The sequence below is a fragment of the Pan paniscus genome, chromosome 15 (genome assembly GCF_029289425.2).
Source record: "Pan paniscus chromosome 15, NHGRI_mPanPan1-v2.0_pri, whole genome shotgun sequence".
NCBI classification, from domain to species: domain Eukaryota; kingdom Metazoa; phylum Chordata; class Mammalia; order Primates; family Hominidae; genus Pan; species Pan paniscus.
This window is the reverse complement of record NC_073264.2, coordinates 78,379,248-78,403,236: the sequence shown is the minus strand read 5'-3', so window position 1 is coordinate 78,403,236 and position 23,989 is coordinate 78,379,248. Positions and strand designations below refer to the sequence as shown.

At 46.3% G+C, this 23,989-nt stretch overlaps 1 protein-coding gene across 1 annotated transcript in view; it reads left to right on the top strand.

Moving 5' to 3' along the window:
• POMT2 (protein O-mannosyltransferase 2) overlaps positions 1 to 23,989 on the top strand; it is a 46,262-nt gene that overhangs the window by 1,510 nt on the left and 20,763 nt on the right. Inside the window, exons 2-9 of the mRNA XM_003808865.5 lie at positions 7,385 to 7,469; positions 12,971 to 13,075; positions 14,611 to 14,719; positions 16,468 to 16,576; positions 18,160 to 18,319; positions 19,860 to 19,966; positions 20,650 to 20,732; positions 23,150 to 23,259. Of these exons, the coding sequence (XP_003808913.1) occupies positions 7,385 to 7,469; positions 12,971 to 13,075; positions 14,611 to 14,719; positions 16,468 to 16,576; positions 18,160 to 18,319; positions 19,860 to 19,966; positions 20,650 to 20,732; positions 23,150 to 23,259 (868 nt within the window). The remainder of the gene's footprint in view (positions 1 to 7,384; positions 7,470 to 12,970; positions 13,076 to 14,610; positions 14,720 to 16,467; positions 16,577 to 18,159; positions 18,320 to 19,859; positions 19,967 to 20,649; positions 20,733 to 23,149; positions 23,260 to 23,989) is intronic.

Below are 23,989 nucleotides of genomic sequence, written 5' to 3'. Positions count from 1 at the left end.
GGCTTCTAGCAGATTTTCACATGAATATACAACTCCCCTGGCTACTCACATCTTTTCAGTTTGTCCCTTACAGCATTTAATTAAGGTTGTTGTCAATGGGACTCTAAGCAGCAGAATAAGGCCAGCTTACAGTATTTACCTCAACCATGCCCTCCAGGGTCCTGGATTCAGCCACTTGTGAATAAGTCCTGGGGGCACCGAGGAATCTTATTTCAGACATCTGGGCTGCAGTCTAAGACCAGTCTGTTAACCACTGTGACCTGTGCACAGGGGTTCAGATTGATCTCTGATCTTTGGTGTCATTACCAGTAATTACAATAGCCCACTACCCTTGTAAAAATTTTTTTAAGAAAGTAACTACCAGGCTGGGCGCAGTGGCTCACACCTGTAATCCCGGCAGTTTGGGAGGCCGAGGCGGGCAGATCACCTGAGGTCAGGAGTTCGAGACCAACCTGGCCAACATGGTGAAACTCCGTCTCAACTGAAAGTACAAGACTTAGCCGGGCATGATGGCGGGTGCCTGTAATCCCAGCTACTCGGGAGGCTGAGGTGGGAGAATCACTTGAACCTGGGAAGCAGAGGTTGCAGTGAGCTAAGATCGCACCATTGCATTCCAGCCTAGGCGACAAAGCCAGACTCTGTCTCAAAAAAAAAAAAAAAAAAAATTAACTACCATGATTAATGGAAAGATATTTTGTGACCCATTCTTCCTTACACTAACATATTACTTGGAGGAGTGCAGGCCACTCCAGGATTTTTGTTAGATTTTTATTTGGATCACCATCAAATTTGATTACCATTACAGTGGTTTAAACCACATGGGCAGTGTCACTGAATAGTTGCAGCCTCAATCACTAGACAAGGCATAACCTAAGTAAGGCCCTTAAGATCTCAGGAGAAGCATGTGATTTGTATCAGCCGCATTGATAGAAGGTGGTGCTGATCTGTGTGTTTGCACAACTATGAGGGAGGTCTGCGTTTGGGAGTTGGTGTTGATGTCATCAGGCACGTGGGAATAGTTCAAGACTGGCCATGTCCATGTGAGTTTTTGTTTTCTTTTTTTATTTTCTTTTTTATACTGACCTACTAGATAAAGTTTTTCTGTTTTCATAGTGAGATGACAAACTCAGCCACAGGTCAGATTGCCAGCCACAGTTGCTGCTTGACCTAGATGGACCATGTGAATGTTTGCCAGGCTTTGGTGCTGGATAGGGACAAAGAGAACATTGTTTCCCTTCTCTTTACATCTCCAGGGGCCTATGGTGTTCCTTCCCCAGATGCCAGGATTGTTTCTTTCCTTCCATTGCTACATAATGAGTGTGTCCTACCCTAGTAACTATAACTTCACCTTTTCTCCATTTATCCCCTACCAATACGCAGGCCTTTTAATATCCAATTGTTAGAAAATTGACAGAGGCCCATTATGTCTTCTACCTTGACACATGTGGGCCACTGTAGGGGGACTTTAAAAGCACTATACCCAACCAAATGATCATTAACTTTATGTTCTGGCACCAGGCCATTCCAACAAGACAATCTAGTGACTGAACTAGAATTAAGTCTGAATTACATAGATAGCCTCCTCCTCCCGGCTGATCTGGGCTTTCTGTAAGGGGAAAGAAAGATGAATCATGGCCAGAAATGGTCAGAGGAGAATCTCAAATTTTCAAAATAGGTTTATATAACCCTCCACCCCTTTTTCCTGATCACTACCCAGTTGGTAGGCAAAAGGAGATGACCCATTTCTGAGAATGGCTGCCTTAGGTGACCAAACTGCTTCAGTAAGGTTTGCAGACCAGGAGGAGGTTAAAAACATAGAATCAAAAATCTTTTTGAGTTGATCTTTGAGGGAACTGTTCAGTACTTGACAATGTCATGCCTGTGGATGGTAGGGAGTGTGGGAGGTCCATCGAATACCTTGGCTATTGACTGTTGACACTGTTGGGTGGCCATTGCGACAAAAAGATATGCCAGTGTCAGACTGTAGATGGTTTGGAAAGCAGAAAACCTGGCAGTTTAGTTTCAAGGGCCACAGTGGTATACACAGAGTCAGATAATTGGACTGGAAAAGCAACATCAGCACTGTAAACTGAAAAAGTATCAGCAGTAGCAAGGTACTGATGAGAGCCTAGAGAAGGGAACAAAGTCCTAATGTCAATCACCCAGGAGCAGGTGTGGTCAGTGCCCCTTGCAATGTGGCTTCCTTTACTGCAAGACAAGCAGGCCAACTTTTGGCAGGAGTCACAAGTCTGGCACGCAGTGGTGGCTTCTGCCTCAGAAACATGTAGTCCCTTACATTGTGCCTAGTCCATGATGGTAGATGTTTCCACACCTGTTGCATGAATCCAGGTGGCTATGGCAGCAGTCTTGGTGGTGCAGGCTGGATCAGCAGTTTGATTCCAGTCAGTCTTATGAGAGTACCTGCCCTTAGTGTGGGCACCTACGTGAGTGATCCAGTCTGTCCTATTGGCAGGCAGCCATGAGGTGTTTCCACACTTCTCAGCTTTCATCTCTCAGTATTTAGTCTTCCAAGTGGCATACCAAATGCTTCAATCCTTACTGCCATCAGCCATCCAGAGTTGTCATTGGGGCTAAGTGCCTGCTGCTGCCTGGTGGGCAACATCAGCTTTTAACTCAGCCTAATCATTGGTGAGCCAGGCCTAAGCATTTACAGGAACCCCTGTGAATCAAGGGCCCTACTGAACAGCAGCTCGGCTTCAGGTAGCGGAGAAGGTTGTTTCTCCTAGAGTGGGAGCTGCCACTTCTTCACGTAAAACCAAGATGCCTCTAGGGCCAGGCTGGCTATACTCTTTTTTTTTTTTTTTTTTTTTTTTTTTTTTTTTTTTTTAGAGATGAGATCTGACTCTGTCGCCCAGTCTAGAGTGGAGTGGTACAATCATAGCTCACTGCATCCTCAAACTCCTGGGCTCCTCCTGCCTCAGCCTCCTGAGTAGCTGGCACTACAGGCACGTGCCACCACGTCCAGCTAATTAAAACAGATTTTTTAAGAGATGAGTTCTCACTATCCTGCCAAGGCTGGTCTTGAACTCCTGACCTCAAGCCATCCTCCTGCCTCAGCCTCCTGAATAGCTGGGATTACCAGCTGTACTCTTGAATGTACTATTTCCATAGGATCAGTGAGGCTTGTTAAACCCTTCCCTTGTTATCAGTAGATTCCCATTGACCCACCCCAAAGTGGGAATACTAGGCCAGGGAGTCCTGAGGCCTTTATGGGTCTGGCAATCAATTTCAAAGTGTTGAGTAGTTAACTAAGAAGTTAATAGCTGCCCTTTTAAAAAGGGTGTGCTTGGTACCTATGTCCAGCAGGTGGCACTGTGATTCTGGTGCATGGCTCTTAGTACTCTAGCAGCCACAAAGTTGTTTTTTGTTTGTTTGTTTTTGTTTTTTGAGATTCTCGCTCTGTCGCCCAGGCTGGAGTGCAGTGGCGCAATTTCAGCTCACTGCAACCTCTGCCTCCTGGCTTCAAGCAATTCTCTGCCTTAGCCTCCCGAGTAGCTGGGATTACAGGCGCCCCTATCACGCCTGGCTACCTTTTTGTATTTTTAGTAGAGACAGGGTTTCACCATGTTGGCCAGGCTGGTCTCAAACTCCTGACCTCAGGTGATCTGCCCGCCTCGGCCTCCCAAAGGGTTGGGATTACAGGCATGAGCCACCGCACCCAGCCGCCACGAAGTTTTTAAGCCTGTGATTTATTTCCTTTCCCTTCCAGGGATGTAGTTTTTTTTCTTCTGGACCACCAGGAGAGGACAGGATCACCTGTCTACACACAGCAGCCCTTGCACAGGATAATCCTCTTCGACACTTATGGGATCAGTATCAGCTATACATTCAGCACTGGAAGCCACAGGAATAGTACATTGAAGAGGCCCAAAGAGCTCTGCCTGGAATGTCACTTTAACTTCCCTTCCCTACAGGGAGCGTGGCTCAAACATTACCAGTTTAATCTGGACACTTTTTCCCCTCGAACTAATGCATCTAGAAGGCCTGCATCAGGGGCTATGGTGACAGCCAGCCAGAGATTTTGCCATTTCCCAGTCGGAGAGTGTGGCGGTGCTGGCTGCAGGGAGTGGGGAGCTTTTTCTGCTCCTTTAGCTCTTCACTAGGCTTGCACCACGACCTCCCCAGTGTCGCTCCCTCAGGGTTAGGGGCCCTTTTCCCTTTAGTCCTTGTGCGCACTGCTATGGCTCTCCCTGCAGTCCTGAGTGTCTGCGGTAACCTCTGTGTGTAGTACATCCTTCCCCCCATGAGACACGGTAGGGTGGAGATGTGGGACCTCATATCCAGCAGAGCCCTGAGTTTGCCCCTCTCCTCCCTGGGGCTCTCCAGCATACTAGGATGGGTGTGTATGACCTTCAGCCCCCTTTAGGGACATGGAAACCTCAGCCCAACCTTTAATCATCTCAGTCTTTAACGCAGCTGAGGTTGTGGTAGAGTGGGAGGGATCCTGGGACATAAAGGGAGAGAGTGGCTCCGAGCCACAAAGCAAGTCATATTTATATTTACTTTTGGCTTGAGTACACAGCTCCCCCAAGGATCTTTCAGTGTTTCATTTTACTCAAAGTTCTATCTTATATAGCAGGGTCCTATTGCCGCACCGTTGGAGACTTGTTGATTGAGCAGCCACATCCATATTGCCTTTTGGCAGGGGCTGCTGGGCTTGCTGCCATTGTCATGATCACTCCTCTTCATCCTTTTGCCCAGAGGACAGGCAGTAACCAGGGTGACATTCAGTGGCTTGTTTCAATCCTACCTCTTTCCATCAGCCTCTCTAATAGTGGGACAGTGGGGGACTCTCACTACCCCATTGCCTGCCCATGGAGGCCCTCATTCTTTCTCTTACCAAAGACTATGTCTCTCCTCATCCTATGCTTGTCTCCACACTGTCAGGGGCTGCGATTTTATCTTAGCCTACTTATTAGCTAATAAGTTAGCCTGTCACTGTTTTTTGCATGCTGACAGAAGACAAAGTCTTGGGTCAGAGACAGAGGACTTTATTTCTCATGGCACAGCAAGTGGGATGTGCATCAGCATGTTGGCATCAGTTTCCTTTGCCCCTAAGTCCCACGTGGTGCTGAGGGACTGGATGAATGCTTGCACATGCAGTAGCTTGCATCACAGCTGAGTAATATTAAGCTTAGGGAATCTGCTGTTTTATGGCAAGCAATAAACAAGACAGCCGTCTGTCTCAGAGGGAGACACTAACTTCCCTCAAGGTTGTTTACTGCAAACAGCATTCTTGGCATACCTTGCAAGGCCTGGAGGAGCACAAGAGAGCCACGGAGGACTGTCTCTCCTAACACAAGCAATAAAAGCCAGGAGGAAATATGAATGTTACAACTGGTTTTACTTGGGAAACTTTTGAAGTAAAAATCTGGAGCCCAGGCTGGGTGCGGTGGTTCACACCTGTAACCCCAGCACTTTGGGGGGCTGAGGCAGGTGGATCACCTGAGGTTTGGAGTTTCGAGACCAGCCTGGCCAACATGGTGAAACCCCATCTCTACTAAAAATACAAAAATTAGCCAGGTGTGGTGGCGGCTGCCTGTAGTCCTAGCTACTTAGAAGGCTGAGGCAGGAGAATTGCTTGAACCCGGGAGGTGAAAAGTGCAGTGAGCCAAGATTGTGTCACTGTACTCCAGCCTGGGCAACAAGAGTGAAACTCTGTCTCAAAAAACAAACAAAAATAAAATAAAACAAAACAAAAAAACTGGAATCCTTTTGTTAGTATGTTCCCAAACAGATTTAAAAACTAACCACAAATGTCAGGACAGTTTAAAGAGGGCCCAGCAGGGATGGTACTTTATAGTCTACAGAATTCTTTCACATGTGTTATCTGAGTTGAGCCCTAAGGCCTCCCTGGGAGGTGGGCAGGGCAGATAATATTATTGTCTTCATTTTGTAGATGAGATAAGAGGACTAGAGAGAATAAGTGATTTTGCCGGGTTGTGCCATTAATTAGTAGTGGAGCTGGGACTGGATCTCTCTTTCAGCAAATCAGTTTCATTACCCTGCTTTGAAGTTATTTCTGTCTTCGACCTCACCATGCCAGTGTCCTCACTGCCTGTCAAGCAAGGTGTTTAGCAGATGCTGAAATAGACCTATTCTTTTGCCTATCTTGAACCCACCAAGTAAGATATAAAAAGAACCTTAGATTCTTAGGTAAAGCATGTTTTCCCCTTATGTAGTAGGTCAGTAATGACTGCTCATGACCTGGGGATTGATGACTACTAGAAAGTAACCCTTCTTTTGAGCTACAGGGAGAAAATAACAAATAGAAAAGGCCAGGCTCTGCTGGATGACTTGGCTGCGTTCCCAAAGCCCTCATGTGTGGTGTAGAAAGGTGTATGTGGTTGTATAAAAGAGGACTTTGCATTGTGTTTGAAAGCCTGTTTATTCAAATCGCTTATTTACTTGCAAAATAACTTAAGCAATGAGGATAGGTTTTAGATGTGGTCTTAATTTAGTAAGAAAACCTTCAACTTTTATATACTAGTTAGTATAAGATCAGCCAGATCACAGTTAGCAGCTTACTTGTCACAGGGTGGCTGAGCAAAATGAGACTCCTGTGACAATCATGGTTTATAGACTCAACTCTGACCAGCAGCCCAACAGTGTCATAGTGGACCTTCTAATAGCAAATGTTGTCTCAGAAGTTAGCAGACTTGGAAGAAACTTTTTTTAATTTAAATTTTTGTTTACACTAGCTACTTGGAGATAGGAAGAAAACTTTTTTTTTTTTTTTTTGAGATGGAGTCTCACTCTGTCGCCTAGGTTGGAGTGCAGTAGTGCAATCTCGGCTCACTGCAAGCTCCTCTCTGCCTCCCGGGTTCACGCCTCAGCCTCCCTAGTAGCTGGGATTACAGGCACGTGCCACCATGCCCGGCTAATTTTTTGTATTTTTAGTAGAGACAGGGTTTTACCATGTTAGCCAGGATGGTCTCCATCTCCTGACCTCGTGATCCACCTGCCTCGGCCTCCCAAAGTGCTGGGATTACAGGTGTGAGCCACCGTACCCAGCCAGAAGAAAACTCTTACTACAAACCTTTCCATATTATGAGAAAACATCTTGTCCTTTTAAAATAAATAGAAACTCAAGATACGGAGTAAGTATATGTATATTTAACTCAATTGGTAACTGGCTAGTGAATATTTGCTCGCCTTTCTCATCTATCTAAATGAAGACCAGTGGCCAGCTTGATGTCTTTCTTCCTAAAATCACTTGTGTCAAAAGATTTTTTTTTTAATCCAGACTTTTGCATTAATTGTTTGAAATGCATAGCCTTTAATTTTAACCATGCTTTATGAAGGCCATTCGGATTTTATGATAATTTTAAAATTCTTGTTTCTCTTTCTGTGTTTCCTTTAGTTGGGATGAGACTCACTTTGGAAAAATGGGAAGTTACTATATCAACCGTACATTTTTCTTTGATGTGCACCCGCCCCTGGGAAAGGTGAGCAGTGTGGTGAACAGCAGCTCTCTGGTCCCAGAGGATTGTTCCTAAGGGCTGGAGCCACATCTTGATTTTGGATTTGGGGCTTGTAGAAAGAATTTGGGACTTGTAGAAAGAATTTTCTGACATTTCAGACCAGCTACTTTCATGGAAAATCTCTGGTGTTTTTTAAGGGTCCTCTGGGCTCAGAAATGGAAAGAGGGCCCATCAGCTGAGGGAGGGATGAACAAAGTGTGGCACAGCCATATGGTGGAATAATATTTGGTCATAAAAAGGGATGAGGTTCTGATACATGCTACAACATGGATGAACCTGGAAAACATGCTAAATGGAAGAAGCCAGACACAAAAGGTTACATACCCTGTGATTCCACTTATATGAAATATCTAGAACTGACAAATCCGCAGAGACACAAAGTAGATTAGTGGTTGCCAGGATCTCAGGGGAGGGAGGATTAGGCAGTGACTGCAAATGGGTGTGGGGATTCTTTATGGGGTGATGACATGTTACAGAATTAGGTAGTGGTGATGATTGCACAATCTTGTGAATATACTTAAAACCACCCATTGCACACTTTAAAATGGTGGATGTTATGTTATGTGAATTTGTCTTAATTTTAAAAAAGAAAAAAGAAATAGGAATACATTGCATGAAGCAGAAATAGCTTACGAGGCTGATATCCATATGGGGCTGACTTCTTTCTCCCTTCCCATGCCCAGCATACACATGGTTTGATCTGTTTCTCTCACATGTTTTACCATTAGAAATTCAACCAATTAGAATTCACTTTACTCTTTTTTTGTTTGTTTGTTTTTGAGACAGTTTCACTCTTGCCGCCCAGGCTGGAGTGCAATGGTACAGTCTTGGCTCACTGCAACTTCTGCTTCCCAAGTTTAAGTGATTCTCTTGCTTCAGCCTCCCAAGTAGCTGGGATTACAGGCGCCCGCCACCACGTCGGCCAATTTTTGTATTTTCAGTAGAGACGGGGTTTCACCATGTTGGCCAGGCTGGTCTTGAACTCCCAACCTCAGGTGGTCCACCCGCCTTGGCCTCCCAAAGTGTTGGGATTACAGGCAAGCCACCACGCCTGGCCCATTTTAGTCTTTTAAAAACAAAAACCTCTGAGAAGGCTCTCAGATTAGCCCTGGAATTCACTCAAGGCTTTCTTCCTAACTGGAGACTTAGATCTTGGGCACCAAGGGGACAGGAATTTTCCTGTGATTAAGTGGGGAGGGATCTTGGAGCATGTAGTACTTGGGGGATAAAGGCAGGAGCAGGGAAGACGGGAGGAGGCAGGGAGTGTAATCTTTTATCAAAGATCACAAAGATCACCTATGGTTGGGCTTAAGGAAGCATGAGAGCAGGGGGCCCTACAGGGTGGAGGGATGGGAAGCGAGGTAGAACAGGTAGCCTATTTCAAAATTGGCTCTGAGCCCAAGAAAAGTGTAGAACATATTATGCCTCTTCCTATCTCTTTTATACTATAACAACAATAACAAGAACAATTAAAAACATTTATTCTGTTCTAGTCACCTTAGAGGCATTATCTCATGTAAGCCTCAGAACAACCTTATAAAGTAGGTATTGTTGCATCCCCATTACACAGATGGGGAACTGAAGGAAGATAAGTAGTTTGTCATAGGGAACCAAGCTAGTAAGTGGCAGAATCAAGGTTCAGGCTGGCGTAGAGCCTTCTCTCTTAATCATGACACCACAGTGCCTCACAAGCTTGCCTTGGCTCTCTCCTCAGACTACATCTGTTACTACCATAGAATTAAACAACAGAACATGTTGAATATTTGCATGGAGCTCGCCTGGGAACCAGATTTCTGATGAAGATTTTTCATAGGAAACCCAGCCCAGTCTTTCTGTGGGGACTGCCCGTTCTTTTTTGGAGATTTCCTGGTTCTCAGCGCACTGTGGGCATGTGCACAGGACTGGCTGATTTGTTTAATTTACCTAAGCCTTAGGCCAGGCGTGGTGGCTCATGCCTGTAATCCCAGCACTTTGGGAGGCTGAGGTGGGCAGATCACCTGAGGTCAGGAGTTCGAGCCCAGCCTGGCCAACGTGGTGAAACTCCATCTCTACTAAAAATACAAAAATTAGCTGGGCATGGTGGCACACGTCTGTAGTCTCAGCTATTTGGGAGGCTGAGGCAGGAGAACAGCTTGAACCTGGGAGGTAGAGGTTGCAGTGAGCTGAGATCATGCGACTGCACTCCAGCCTGGGCGACTGAGCAAGACTCCATCTCAAAAATAAATAAATAAATAAAAATAATAATATTATATCAAAGCCTTGCCTTCCTCACATCTGGTTGCCTGTGTGAAGGGAGAAGTGTGAGGCTTCTAAGGCTGCCCTCAGGGAATGCAGCCCATCTGCACCCCTAATTTAGCTCCTGATGGTTCTGTGTTCTGTCTGGTTGAAAGAGAGTGATGAGCAAACTGGAAACCTGTGAGAGGGTGCAGTAGCTTCTGCAGGTTCTGAGGCCAAGCCAGTCAAGGAATCAAAACCCCTCCAAGTGGCAAGCAGGAAGTTTTCTCCTTTGCTACTGAGGCCAAGACCTGCCACTTCACATTGCCTACCAACCCTGGGCACCTGGCGGCTCCAGTCAAACAGGAACTTAAAACATAAAAAAGCCTGCACGTAGTAGACAGAAGGAAGTACAGGGTCAGAAGCCTCATCCACCACATTTCTAGTCCGCAGAGGTAACCACGGTCATCTTTGTCAATAGTTTCTTATATTCCTCTAGGAATTCTTTTATACAAATACAAGCGTGTATGTTTTTATATATGTACATATGAACAACATTATATATAACACAATTCTTTTTAAAAACTCAAATGGGATAAGACTACAGTTGTTCAGCAGCTTGTGTTTGAAACATGATATATCTTCTTTCCACATTAGCACATGAAGATACACTTCATTCTGTTTAATGGCCGTGTGTCATTCTATTATGTAGATGTGCCGTAAGTATTTATCCCTCTTCAGTTGGTGGGCAGCATGTATGTTATTTCCAGTTTTTAGTCATTACAAAAGATATTGCAGTGAACATCCTTGTACATATATCGTTGTATAGTTGTGCAGGTATATATGAAAAATTCCCAGCAGCCAAGCTAAAAAATCGAAGAATATGCACATTTAAAATTGAGTTAGATATTGCTAAGTTTTCCTGCAAAGATGTTGTAATCATATATACTCCCACCAACAGTGTATGACAGTGCTTTCTTCCCCACATCATTGCCAGCACTGGTACGATCATACTTTAAAAACTTTGTTGGCTGGGCGCGGTGGCTCACGCCTGTAATCCCAGCACATTGGGAGGCCGAGGCGGGCGGATCACCTGAGGTCAGGAGTTCAAGACCAGCCTGGCCAACATGGTGAAACCCCGTTTCTACTAAAAAAACAAAAATTAGCCGGGCGTGGTGGCAGGTGCCTGTAATCCTAGCTACTTGGGAGGCTGAGGCAGGAGAATCGCACGAACCCAGGAGGCGGAGGTTGCAGTGAGCTGGGATCGCACCATTGCACTCTAGCCTGGGTGACAAGAGCAACACTTCATCTCAAAAAAAAAAAAAAAAAAAAAAAACCTTTGTCAATTGGAGAGTAAAAAGTGACATATCACTGTTTTCATTTGCATGACTGTATGAGTTAGGTTGAACATTTTTTCATATGTTAGCCATTTGTATTTTGTTTTCTATGAATTTGTCATTTTTTTCTAGTAATTCATTTTTTTTCTATTGATTTGAAAGAGTTGTTTAGTTAAGAAATTAACTTGGGGCCAGGCATGGTGGCTCATGCCTGTAATCCCAGCACTTTGGGAGGCTGAGGCGGGTGGATCATGAGGTCAGGAGTTCAAGACCAGCCTGGCCAAGATGGTGAAACCCCGCCTCTACTAAAAATACAAAAATTAGCCCGGCGTGGTGGCAGATGCCTGTAATCCCAGCTATGCGGGAGGCTGAGGCAGAGAATTGCTTGAACCCGGGAGGCAGAGGTTGCAGTGAGCTGAGATTGTGCCACTGCACTCCAGCCTGGGTGACAGAGCGAGACTCCGTCTCAAAAAAAAAAAAAAAAAAAGAAGAAGAAATTAACTTGGGGCTACTTTTAACCTTAAGGGAACTGAGAGAGAATTGAATTTTGAGTGTCTTCCAAGTGCTTGGTATAGTGTTAGGTGTTTACTTAATAGCACCTCTAATCCTCATGCCCCCTGTGAGGAAGTTTTTATTACCTATAGCTCAGAGATACTAAATATTGTCCGTGATCAGAGAACTAGAATATAGGGCACTGAGATCCAAAGCATCTGTACATTTCTTCTCTCCAGACCAGCCAAGCAGTCTGGAAATGTATGACCAGTACCAGGCGAGCTTGTCCTGCGAGATCCCAGGTGGGAAGAGGGATCCATTTGATTGCCACTTGGCAGCTTTAGTTCATCTAGCTATTTGGATGACCCTGTCTGAACCCTGGGGTCCCTGCCTTCCTTTTTAAAAACAAGTCTTTGTTGTCTTTTACTGCCAGACTTTGGCTTCTATACCTTGACCTGGAGCTATAGAGACTGGCTCTGTTTAGAACTACTTAGAGAAAAAAGTGGGTTGGTTAGTAGTCTAAATCCAAGTCCCACAAGTGTGGCTAGGAGGGACTTTCCCCATACAGCCAGTGTATTCCCTCCCCCAACACAGCCTGCCAGAGCTCGGGGGTCAGGCTGGAGCAGCCTGGGGCTGTCCCAGATGGTTGGCATTTGCCAGCAGTTTTTATACTTCAGCTGCTTCTGATTGCTTGTGTGAAAAATAGAATTTTATAATGTTGATGGCCAAGGAAATATACAAAAGACACGGCCGATCTTGTCAAAGGTTTTGAAGGATTCATGACTCACAGTCTCAGTTTCTAGTTGATTTGTTCTGGCTTGGGAGGTACCAAGGATGCCCTTCTTTGGAATATTAGGAATGGGAGAAACCAGCCTCTGGCCTTTGGCAGTTTTTCTCTTCCCCTCTGGGCAAAGCATCTGTCTTTGAATTCCTCTGTCTGATTTTCTTCCCTTGTCTCTATTCCTGGTATGTAGCTCCTTGGTCTCTTTTCTCTCTCACTGTGACTTGGAATCTCACTTTCCTTTCAAAAGGCCAATTCCCCAGGAATCAGCCTCTGCCCATGACCCAAGAGCTGCCGTGTTTTATTTTATACCATCTGAAGGAAAGCGGAATCAGAGAGCCCCTTACTGACTCTACCCTTCAAATTGTGGGGCTCTTTTTCCTTCCTGAGTGTTTAGGTTGTGCTGTTCCTAGACCTCGGCCATAATACAAGAGAGGATTTGTTTCAAGCAGTGAGCTCTGTAGACAAAAGATTCTTTGCTCTGTGGCAGCTGCAGGAGAAAATGTTGCATTGGCAACATTTTCTATGGACAGTTGTCAAGGGAACCCAAAGTCTGTGGGTGCAGCTGGAGGGAAGTTCAGAGGACAGAGGAATCTTCTCCCAAAGGCTTCTCATCTTTTTGTTTGTTCTTCTCTCCTCAGATGCTGATAGGTCTTGCTGGCTACCTGAGTGGATATGATGGTACCTTTTTGTTCCAGAAGCCTGGGGATAAATATGAGCATCACAGCTACATGGGAATGAGAGGAGTAAGGCTTCCTGACTTGAAATGGACTGACTGAACCCTGGGGCCACACTAAACCAGAAATGTTATAGTTAGCAGCCCTGGCGTGGTGGCAGGTGCAAATAAAGGGACTTTGGGTGGTGAGGAGAGGGGAGGATGATCAGACCCTCCCCTGTGGTGTAGATACTCAGAACTGAGGTGAGGAAGAAGGGAAGAGGAGGCCGCAAATAATACAGAGATGACATAGATAGAAGCAAGCACGCACTGCCACCTGCTGCCCTGCCCCGGTATACTGTCAGACCTCAGGTTGGAGAACAGCCTGGAACCCAGGCAATCAGGAGTCTCCTGCAGCCCCAGCAGTGCCTCCATGCACTGGCACGCTACCTGCTCCTCCCCTCACAGCCACAGCTGCTGGAGTGTTGCCTACATCTCAGAGCCTTTTCTGAAGATTTTGGCATCCCCACACCCTGTCACCAGGTTCCTGTGTCTTTCCCCATGAAGGTTTCAGGCACACAGAAAGAGTTTTCCAGCCTTATTTGAAGGGAGGCCAAATGTCTGCTGCAGTCCCTCTGTGTCCTGATTTACAGCACCAGCCTTGATGGAACATGGCAGGGCCTTAACACCCAACTCTTTGGGAACCTTGAACGTGTGGCTGAATGAAGCCAGCAGAAGCTGACCTCCAGTGTGGACCTCTCAGAGAAGTTTGCATTTATAAGCCCCTTTCCTTGAGGATTTCACAGCGTTTAAATAAATGGCTGTGTGCTTATTTGGCCTCATCGTTAGATGATTTGCATGGCTATATCGTGGTATATTAAACAAGGAGTATATCCTACCCTCAAGTTCATGTTCTTAAGTGATTCTGTGTCTTCCTAATAACTTCTGAACACCACATACCATACATAATTGGATGTGACAAGCAAACGTGAGAATTTCCCATTCTTCTGGCTTGTCTGTTTATTTTGATGGACAGGTAGGGGATGGAAGAGGGCCAGCAGCTTAAAAAAACAAAAAACCAAACAGGTATCCAGCTACTGAAGTATCAAGCATCCCTTTTCCCAAAATCAAAATACGTACATTGTGTAGATTAAAGACTGCTTTCTGGTGTAAATGAAGAAAAGAACTAGGGGTTCCTTAAAATTCTCTGAAATACCTTCAGAGGGGTCTTTCTCAACTTGTGCCTACAGTTGTGTAATAGAAGCTAATGGCTATCAATTACTATCTCTGTGTTAATAACACTCATTTTCTTCCCTTCTCTCTATTTCTGGTGTGTAGCTACTTGGTTGCTTTTCTCCCTGTCTCCTACCCACACCTTCCTGGCTGAACTTGCTGATTTCATGTCAGTGCACAAGTTGCTGCTTAATGGGAACATATATATTGCTTGATTTGGCTCTTCACTATTACAATACTCTTTTCTTAGTTATAGATATCCTAGGTGACTTTAGGTCACCAAAGTCATGCCTTCATCAGGTCCCCTGTCTTAAATGTTAGGTTGTACTGAGTCCAGTAGGTCGCTGACCTAGCTCAGCTTGTTATTTGACAGCTGCTCTATTCCTCCCACAGTTCTGTGCATTCCTCGGCTCCTGGCTGGTCCCCTTTGCCTACCTCACTGTACTGGATCTGTCCAAGTCCCTCTCGGCAGCACTGCTCACAGCTGCCCTCCTCACCTTTGGTAAGTTGTCTTAGCCATACCATGGCTTTTGGGAAATGGGCTGCCACTCTGTGAATGTAGCTGAAAATCAGTACATTCAAGGGCCCTATATGTGGGTCCAGTTCAATTAATTTTAGGATTGGGTAAAATGTACTACAAATCTCATTCACTAGTAATACTTAATATATATCAATAGTTATATATAACAAGCCTTTATATTATTGGAGGGGAGAATCGGCGTGAGTAATCCCAAGGAATAGATTTACCTCCACGTTATTCACGGTTGAGTTTGGAATGGGTAATAAGATAGATTTGTATGTGAATATGTGTGTTTTTGAAGGAAGCTTATAATTCTAATTTTGCTTCTCTTAAGTTAAGATTAGTTTGTATTCCTAAACTAATTTCAACTGAATATAAAGGTAAATGCAGAAGTAGCTGGGTGGCAAGAGATAGCAAAATGGGAACTTGGATAATAATCTTCACATGGATAAATGAGAGTTCATTGTAGAAGTTGATCCTGTTGCTAGCTTTGTTCCTATGAAAGTGAATTCATGACCTTGTGGAGCTTAACATTTAAAGAAGTCTAGACCAATTTAAATGGGGTACTTTAGGGGTTTGCTTTGACAGATATGTTGCTTCGTTTTGACAGATAGATTGCAAGATTATTGGCTTTCTCTATAGAGGACTGGTGGCTTTTTCCTTGTATCTTGAATTTCCATCTTCAGTTATTCATTCATTTAGTCATTTATGCACTTTTCATTCAATAGTTATTTCTCAAGCACCTACCCTGCTCCCGGCCACTTTTCTTAGTCTCAGAGGATACACTGATGAGTCACTCTGGTCTCATTGAGCTTACCTCATCGTGGGGCAGACAGTAAATAAACAAGTAAATGAATAAGTCTGTCATGTGATGTCCTAAGCCACAAGTGCAGTGTAGAAAATAAAGCAGAGTAAGGGATGGAATAATGGAGATCAGCACTATTTTAGACAGGATAGTCAGGAAAGAGCTTCTGAGAGGGGAGCTTTGAGCAGAGACCTGAGTGAGAAAAAGGATCAGGCCCTGCAGAGATCTGAGGGAAGAGCATTCAGGCAGAGGGAAGTGCATGTACTGTAGTTCTGGTGTGGACCTCTGTGGGTTCAAATCACAGTAAGAAGGCTGGCATGGAAAGGGCAGAGTAAGTGAGGCAGAGGGTGTTGGGAGATGAGGTTGGATGGGTAGGGAGACCGCACAGACTCTGGCAGTTGTCATGAGAACTTTTTACTTTGAGTGAGATTGGAAGACATTGGAGGGTTTAAGCAGGGGCATGACATAATGAGATTTAAGGATTTAAGTTAAAAAACATCACTCTGCCATCTGTCTGGAGAATCGACCCCCAAGAGAGACTTCATGTAAAATGGTAAGATTCTATCATAGGTGTAGATAGTTTGCGGTTACATGAGCAGAGTGGTAGGACTCCCTTTTTGATGGTGGAAATGAGGATGACACCTTGTCTCAGGGCTGGTCTGAGGGAGCGAATGACATGATCCTCTCTTGGGTTGAGGGCCTAGAGGCAGTGTGAGTTACTGCTTCTTGTCATTGGGCTTTGATGTCTCCCAGAGCTGTGGCCTTCCACCTCCCTGATGACTCAGTGTTGACTTTAGTCCTGACTGCACAAGTGCTTACACTCAATTAAGTGGCAAGAGGGACTGTTTCCTACTACTGGGGTGCTTGGTTTTCAGGGGGCCCTTCTCTTACCTCGCTTTTTCACCAGCGAGCTCATGTTTTTCAGACACGGGATGCCTCACTCTGTCCCAGTACATCCTCCTTGACCCCATCCTGATGTTCTTCATCATGGCTGCCATGCTGAGCATGGTCAAGTACAACTCTTGCGCCGACAGGTCAGAAACTCCATCCCCGGGAGGGGAGGGTTGGAAGCTGTGGCAACTCCAAAATTTCTGTAATGGCCAGGGCCAGGGCGGGTGCCCAGAGACTTGTCTTGAAGCTGATTTTAAGGCAAGCATACTTTTTGTTTGTTTTTTTAACTTAGATTGTCCATTTTAGATCATAAAAATAGATTTTAAAAAGTTTTCTACAGGTGATTTTATTTTTGCCATATTCAAGACCGAGAAAATGTCAGTTGTCTTTTTCAAGCGTATTATTATCATGTTTACAATGGAGTACAATTGGGTAGGGGTTTTGGGATATCATGGGGGGTCCTAACACTTTCCCCACCCACCTCTTGTAACCAGTGCTGGTTAGGAAATCCCGGGACAGGGCTGTCCTTCACATACTCTGTCCTAGAAGGGAGGGCACCAGGGTAGATGCTGCCTGGAAACTATCTCCCTTTCGTCAGTGGTTGCATCCAGTCCTGACCTAATGATGGGAATAGCATATGTAAAGGTTGGCTTGAATGGCCCATACCAGCCAAGAGGATCCTTCCAGGTCCTGGTCAGTTCTAAAGCTGACTTGGAGGGTCCGGTCTACTTGCAGAATAGTCTTTTCCAGATCATCCTTCTACTTCTGAGAAAGTAGAATAAGTCATTCATTTTATTCAAACCAGAAGAGTTGGCCCCTCATAGGCTTTTCTGGAAGTTAACTTTGCACAGCCAGGCTCATTAAGCTCCATTGTGCTAATCAAACCTGATCAGTGACTCTCAGCCCACTCTGGCTTTGGTTGTTGTGCTTATGCCACATCCACTTCCATCTACCATTTCTTGAGTACATACTGTGTACCAGGTACTATGCGGGGAGCTGGAGGTACTGAGCTCCGTTGGGCTTGGCTGTTAAGGAATATTCACTCTGGCAAAGGAGGCAGCCAGAGAGCCAGAGAATCATAGTGTAGAGTACTAGGTGCTATACGAATAGCAGAAGGGTTAAGAGCACTAACATTGACCCAATTGCCGGGGTTAAAACTGTGCCCCACTGCCTGCTAGCTGTATTACTCCACCTCTCTGTATCTTGATTTCCTCCTGTGCAAAAAGAGGACCTAGTGACAGGATCCTCTGTGTGCTGTAGTGACGGCTAGAAGAGTTAATATATGCATCGTACTTGGAATGATGCGTGACGCATACATAGTAAGCACTCGGTAAATGCTGCCTTCGACAGGGGCAGAGGTGACACAAAGGAGAGGGCTGCCTGAGTCCAGGGGCACCTAAGGATTCTCCTTTTACTCCTGCCTGACTGGTCACTTGTGAAGAAGGAGCCCCCACTTACCCTGAGCCCTGTACTTAGCCAGGAGCACTATGGACACTCTCCCCAGAAAAATACCCTGCGCCCTCAGACAGTGCTTTTGCCTGCCGTTCCAGGGGTTTCACAGGCCGCCTCCTCCATGGAGCCACGCCATGGTCCCTTGAGGCTAAGAGCCCCCAAGACAGGGCACAGCACAGCCGCTCCAAGTCTGAGAACTGCTCTGTCCCCTGCTGCGCTTGCGTTTGGCTTTGGTTCCAGCTGCCAAATTGAACTCCGTCTTGTTGATTTTCAGGCCCTTCTCTGCCCCCTGGTGGTTCTGGCTCAGCCTGACTGGCGTTAGTCTTGCTGGTGCTTTAGGGGTCAAGTTTGTTGGCCTCTTTATCATCCTTCAAGTGGGGCTGAACACCATTGCAGACCTTTGGTACCTGTTCGGAGACCTCAGTCTTTCATTGGTGAGCACCCAAGGGTTTGCTGTGGAAATGTTTTTGCTCCCTGATGTTGCTGAGTAGGAGCTGGTGGCCTTCTCTGTCTCTGCTGCAGGTGGCAGAGTGGCTGTGTTCTGGGTCCCAGGTGGGCTGGACCCCCCACCCTCCGCAGAGAGCAGGACATTAGGGAGTGGGCCCGGCTGAGGACTGGATAGGGTTCAAGGGAGAGGATAGATTAACATTCTTGGAAGTCTCTTTTTGCATTTGTTTTATAATGTCTGTCTTTTTTTTTTTTTTTTTTTTTTTTTGAGATAGAGTTTCACTCTGTTACCCAGGCTGGAGTGCAGTGGGCCGATCTTGGCTCACTGCAACTTCCGCCTCCTGTGTACAAGTGATTCTCTTGCCTCAGCCTCCCAAGTAGCTGGGATTACAGGCACATGCCACCATGCCCAGCTAATTTTTGTAGTTTTAGTAGAGATGCGGTTCTACCATGTTGGCCAGGTTGTTCTCAAACTCCTGACCTCAAGTGATCCACCCGCCTTGGCCTCCCAAAGTGCGGGGATTACAGGCATGAGCCACCGAGCCCAGCCTGAACTCACAATTTTCATTTCCTGACCCACAGTCTCCATATTTGGAGGCCAGTAAGGGCCTTTATGGTTTATTACTTATTAAGGGCTGATTCTGTGCCAGGCACTATGCGAAACGCTTTTACCTCCATTATCTCATTTACCCCTCATAATAGTCCTATGAGGTGGGCAGTTATTACTCTGATTTTCAAATGAGGAAATCAAAACCTACAGAGGTAATGACTCCCCCGAGGCCATCAGGGAGTGAGAGGTGTATCTAGGAGTCACAACCAGGTTAGGTTGGCCCCAGGCCATCACTCTGCTGTGGTGCTGCTCCATCACCTCCAAACCAGCTCCTAACAAGTTTATTCAATCATTCATTCATTCATTCAGAAAATATGTAAAGATCATCCAGCCACTGTGTGTGAGGTGCTGGAATATACAGATGAATATAATATGGTCCCCACCCTCTGTGGTCAATGGAGAGAGAGAAATAAGGAAGCAGGCAGTTACAGTCAGCCAGGAGTGCTGGGAGAGCACAGAAAAGGGCACTCGGCCAGTCCCAGGCAATCCAGGAAGGCCTCTGGGAGGAAGCCGCGAAGTTAAGATAAGGAGCCATTAGCCATGTGATGGGTTGGGCTGGGACAGTAGAGGAAGCACTGGGAAAGTTCAAGGAGGTTAGTGTCCCTGGAACATGGAGCGGACTGGTGAGCAACTATGTTGCAGATGCAGGTGCCTTGTCCTTGGCACAGTAACATCCTGGCGTCTTGGGTGTAGAGCCTGGAGAGGTAGCAGAGGGCTGGCCCATGTTTATCTTGTGTAGTGCTTGGGTGGTGGGTGTTACAGAAAGGCTTAGGGTTTCCACATATTCTTCTCTCTCCTCTTGGCCATTTTTTATGATTATGACTGATATATTAAAAGCTATATATAATGCATGCATAGTGCCTAAGGAATAATGAGGTCTCACATGCCTAACACCCCACGCTGGCCTCTGTTTGCAGGTGACTGTGGGAAAACACCTGACTGCTCGTGTCCTGTGCCTCATAGTGCTGCCCCTGGCTCTCTATACAGCCACCTTTGCTGTTCACTTCATGGTGCTGAGTAAAAGGTACAGACAGAGCCTTTGCAGCATCTTGCTTCTGGTTTTCCTTTTGCTCCTAAGCCTGTGGAGGGGTCGGATGATTTTCTGGGTCTGTGGTTAAAATGATAGGAGAGGGACCCCAGGGGCTTTTTCCTGTTTCTTTCCTGCTATGTTCTATCCTTTGGGTATATGCTAAGGGCTCAGAAAGGCCAGCACCCTAACCTGAAGGAAGAAGCTATTTTCGTTATAGCCAAATTGTCCCTTATCTCTAAACAGAGTCCCCTGTACTTAGCAGGGATAGGCCACAATAAGATGTGCAGTAGGAGTGAGTGTAACAATAACAGTAACTCCGGCGGCAACAGCTCCCACTTAATGAGTAGCTACTGAGAATCAGGAACTGTGTTCCGCATTTTGTACACATTATCTCATTTAATCACAATCACTTGTGACTTCTCTTGGTTTCTTTAAATCTCTAGTTTATAAATGAGGAACTAAGGCTAAACAAGGTTATCTTGCCCAAGGTCGCCCAGCTAGTAAGTGGCTGAGTTGGGATTTGGACCCCAGTTTCTCCAACTCCGTCACCCACCTCTGTCCCATGATCTGATTCTACTTTCCTTAAACTGTCTGAGCAGAGCTCTTCCCAGCGCTCCTGGGAAATCACATTTTCACTCCTTTAACTTGACTCTCTTCTGCTCTTCCTCTCCCCACAGTGGCCCTGGTGACGGTTTCTTCAGTTCTGCCTTCCAGGCCCGGCTTTCAGGGAACAACCTGCACAATGCTTCCATCCCTGAACGTGAGTGTCTCTGGGCCTTTACAAAGGTAGAAGGCAGAGGGGCGTCCTGGGAGTTGAATTGGAAAAGACAAATATGATGGCTTTGGGTTATTTTAGCCTGTGATGGCACGGGGGTAGAAAGACCCAGATAGATCTGGTAAAAATACTCGAGAGTGAATCAGGACAGAGGAGAGGAAGACATCCTGAGCAGCAAGCTCTCTGACCCTAAAGAATGACTTCTCCTTGGTGGCTCTCCAAGCCAGCTCTGTGGGAAGGTCACTCAGAGAGAATATGGTGACAGCACCAGGCCCTTCAGAGCCAGTTGTCGGTTTCCCGCACCGCTTTCTGAGTGTTGCATTCATTCATCTGTGACAGATGGTAGTGGAGCGTGTGCTTACCCTCCAGAGATGGAGCCTGGTGTAGAGGAGCTCCACACGGTGTGGTCGGAAGCGTTAAGTACATAAAGAGGGAGCACAGCTCTGGGGATTGACAGGAGTGAAGGAGCATGGCTGCTGGGCGGTTAAGGGCATCAGAGGTTCGTGATGTGGGTTGCCTTGGAGTCAGGCCCTGGAAGAATGTGTGGCTTTCAACAGAGGAGAGGGCATCTCAGGCAGGAGGGATGACATGATCAAAGCTGAGGACAGAGTAAAACTTGAGGCACAGGTATATGCAGAAAACTACTGGAAGATAAATGTGAAAAGTTAGGTTGGGCCCAGACTATGAGGGTTTGAGGTGTCTGGATGAGGTATTTGACTTCCTAAAACAGGCCGTGGAGACCTAGTGGAGGTCTTTGAGCAGCCAGGAGGCCAGGAAGGCTGTGCTGTAGGGAGATGACATGGGTGGGAGAGTCAAGGCTGGCTGGGGAGGGGACAGGATTGTAGGCAAGAGAAACCCTCTGGGAAGCTATTGCAGGAACCTGAGCTGTGTATGGTGGGGCAGCCACAGGGTAAGGCAGATGGGCATATACAAGGGAGATCTGGACACAGCAAGAGAGGAAGAAAGATGTCACTAAGGACTTGAGTGCAGGTGATTGCTTCCTGGAGGCGGAGACTGCATCTTACTCATTTTAGTCTTTCCAGGACTTTGCACAGTGCCTAAAATACAGCAGACTCTCCCAGACTGGGAAGAATGAGAAATAGGGAAGGAGGAGAATAAGTTGGGTTGGAAGGGCAGATACTGAATTCCATGCAAGAGGGGTTGATAGTGAGCTGCTTGGGGAAATTGTTGCCATGGGGCCAGTGGGATTTGGGGCTGATGCTTTCAAAGGAGGAATCAGACAAGTAAAATGGTAATTGATGCTGTGGCAGTAGCTGTGATTTGTAAGGAAACTGTAGAAAGAGGAAAAGAATAGAGCTGAGGTCAGATCACTGGGGAATGCAAGAGGAGGAGGAATTAGGAGAGGAGACTGTGGAGGAGCAGCCCTTGAGAGAGTGTGCAGTCGAGAAGTGGGAACAGAGAGCATTTCAAGAAATAAAGGTGGTCAGCCATGTGCAGGGCTGCCGAGGTTGGCCTGCCTGAGAACTCAGAAGAACACAGCTGTGGAGTTTAGCAAATTCCTGCTCATTATTTAAAGGCCTAGTTCAGCTGTCACCTCTTCGATCAAGTCGTCCTCTCTTTAATCCTTGGGAGAGAATTTGTCCTGTTCCGAGTTCCCACCACTCCCACCATGTCACACATTGTCACGCCTTTGTGGGGCCTTGCCCACTGTCCTATACTTGTCAGTGTGTGAAGCCATCTTCCTTGTAGACAGGGCTCTTCCAGGGCCACAGGCAGGCCTCCTCCACCTTTGGATCCAGTGTGTAATTCTTCTGGTCCACTGAATGAACAAAGAAAAACAGGAGCAGGTCATTCCAGCGGATTGGAAGAAGGACAGTATTAAGGAAAAAAGGCTTCTCAATAACTCAGGGCCTATAGGAGGAGGGGATGCTCTTGGGAAGTGGTTTTCTGTGTTTTATGTTTTTTAATTCAGAGTAAAACAAAACACCATTGAACAGTTATTTCATATGGTACTAGATTCAAAAGGCACGAAAGGATATAGAGTGAAAAAAATGGTTTGTCAAAATGCTGTATCTTGGAGAACATTCCAGGCAAAGACAGAAGATGCTTCTTCCTTCTTTATTCCATTGAATCCATGTAGAGACCTTGAGAAGGACAAGTTGTTTTTCGTCTTTTGCTGTTACACATAGTGCTTTGATAATGACAGTGTTAACACAAGCTTCTTCTGAAGCCCTCAGGAGGCAGGGGAGTAAGTGGGCCCTGTGGTGAACTCTGTCTTGAGTCGGCTCCATGGGAGTGAGAAGGTAGCTGGGCTTCAGTCCAGGGCCCAGGGGAGTCTCGCAGAGGGTTAGTGAGCCCTGTGGCTTCCGAGGCTCCTCGCAGGCACGGACAGCCTCTGGCACTGTGCCAGCTCACCCCTCTGCTGTCTCCCTTCCTCCCAGACCTGGCCTACGGCTCTGTGATCACTGTGAAGAACCTCCGGATGGCCATCGGCTATCTGCACTCCCACAGGCACCTCTATCCCGAGGGCATTGGTGCCCGTCAGCAGCAGGTCAGTGAGGCTTTTGTGCACTTGTACGGCAGCAATGCTGTTCGCCATGACAGTTCACTCTCTTGCCTCCTATCCTTTGCTCATCCTGTTCCCCCTGCTTGAAACATTCTTCCTAGCCCTGCACCCTTCTCTTTTCTCTGGCTAACCCCAGCTTCTCTAGGCATCAGCATAGGTGTTCTTCAGTGACAACCGTGTCCCACCTCTCCATGGTACTGGGTGGGGTGCCCCTCTGATGAGAGGCTTGGTGGCACCTTCCACATGCCTACGTGGTAAACCTTCTCATATTGAACTGTGCGTGCTTACTTTCCGCCGTCTCTTTGGTACTTGATTGCTAGCTCCTGGAAGGCTCAATTGCCTAGCACGGTGCCTGCTATGGGATGGGTGATGAGTAAAGTGTGGTATTTATGAACACAGACCTGGGAACCAGACTAGATGATCGGGGTGTGAAGCCTGCTTTCATATAGAGTGTCACTTTGGGCAAGTTCATCTTCTTGTGCTTCAGTATCCTCTTCTTTTTTTTTTTTTTTTTTTTTTTTGAGATGGAGTCTTGCTCTGTCGCCCAGGCTGGAGTGCAGTGGCGTGATCTCAGCTTACTGCAAACTCCGCCTCCCAGGTTCACGCCATTCTCCTGCCTCAGCCTCCCGAGTAGCTGGGACTACAGGCACCCGCCACCACGCCTGGCTAATTTTTTGTATTTTTAGTAGAGACTGGGTGTCACCGTGTTAGCCAG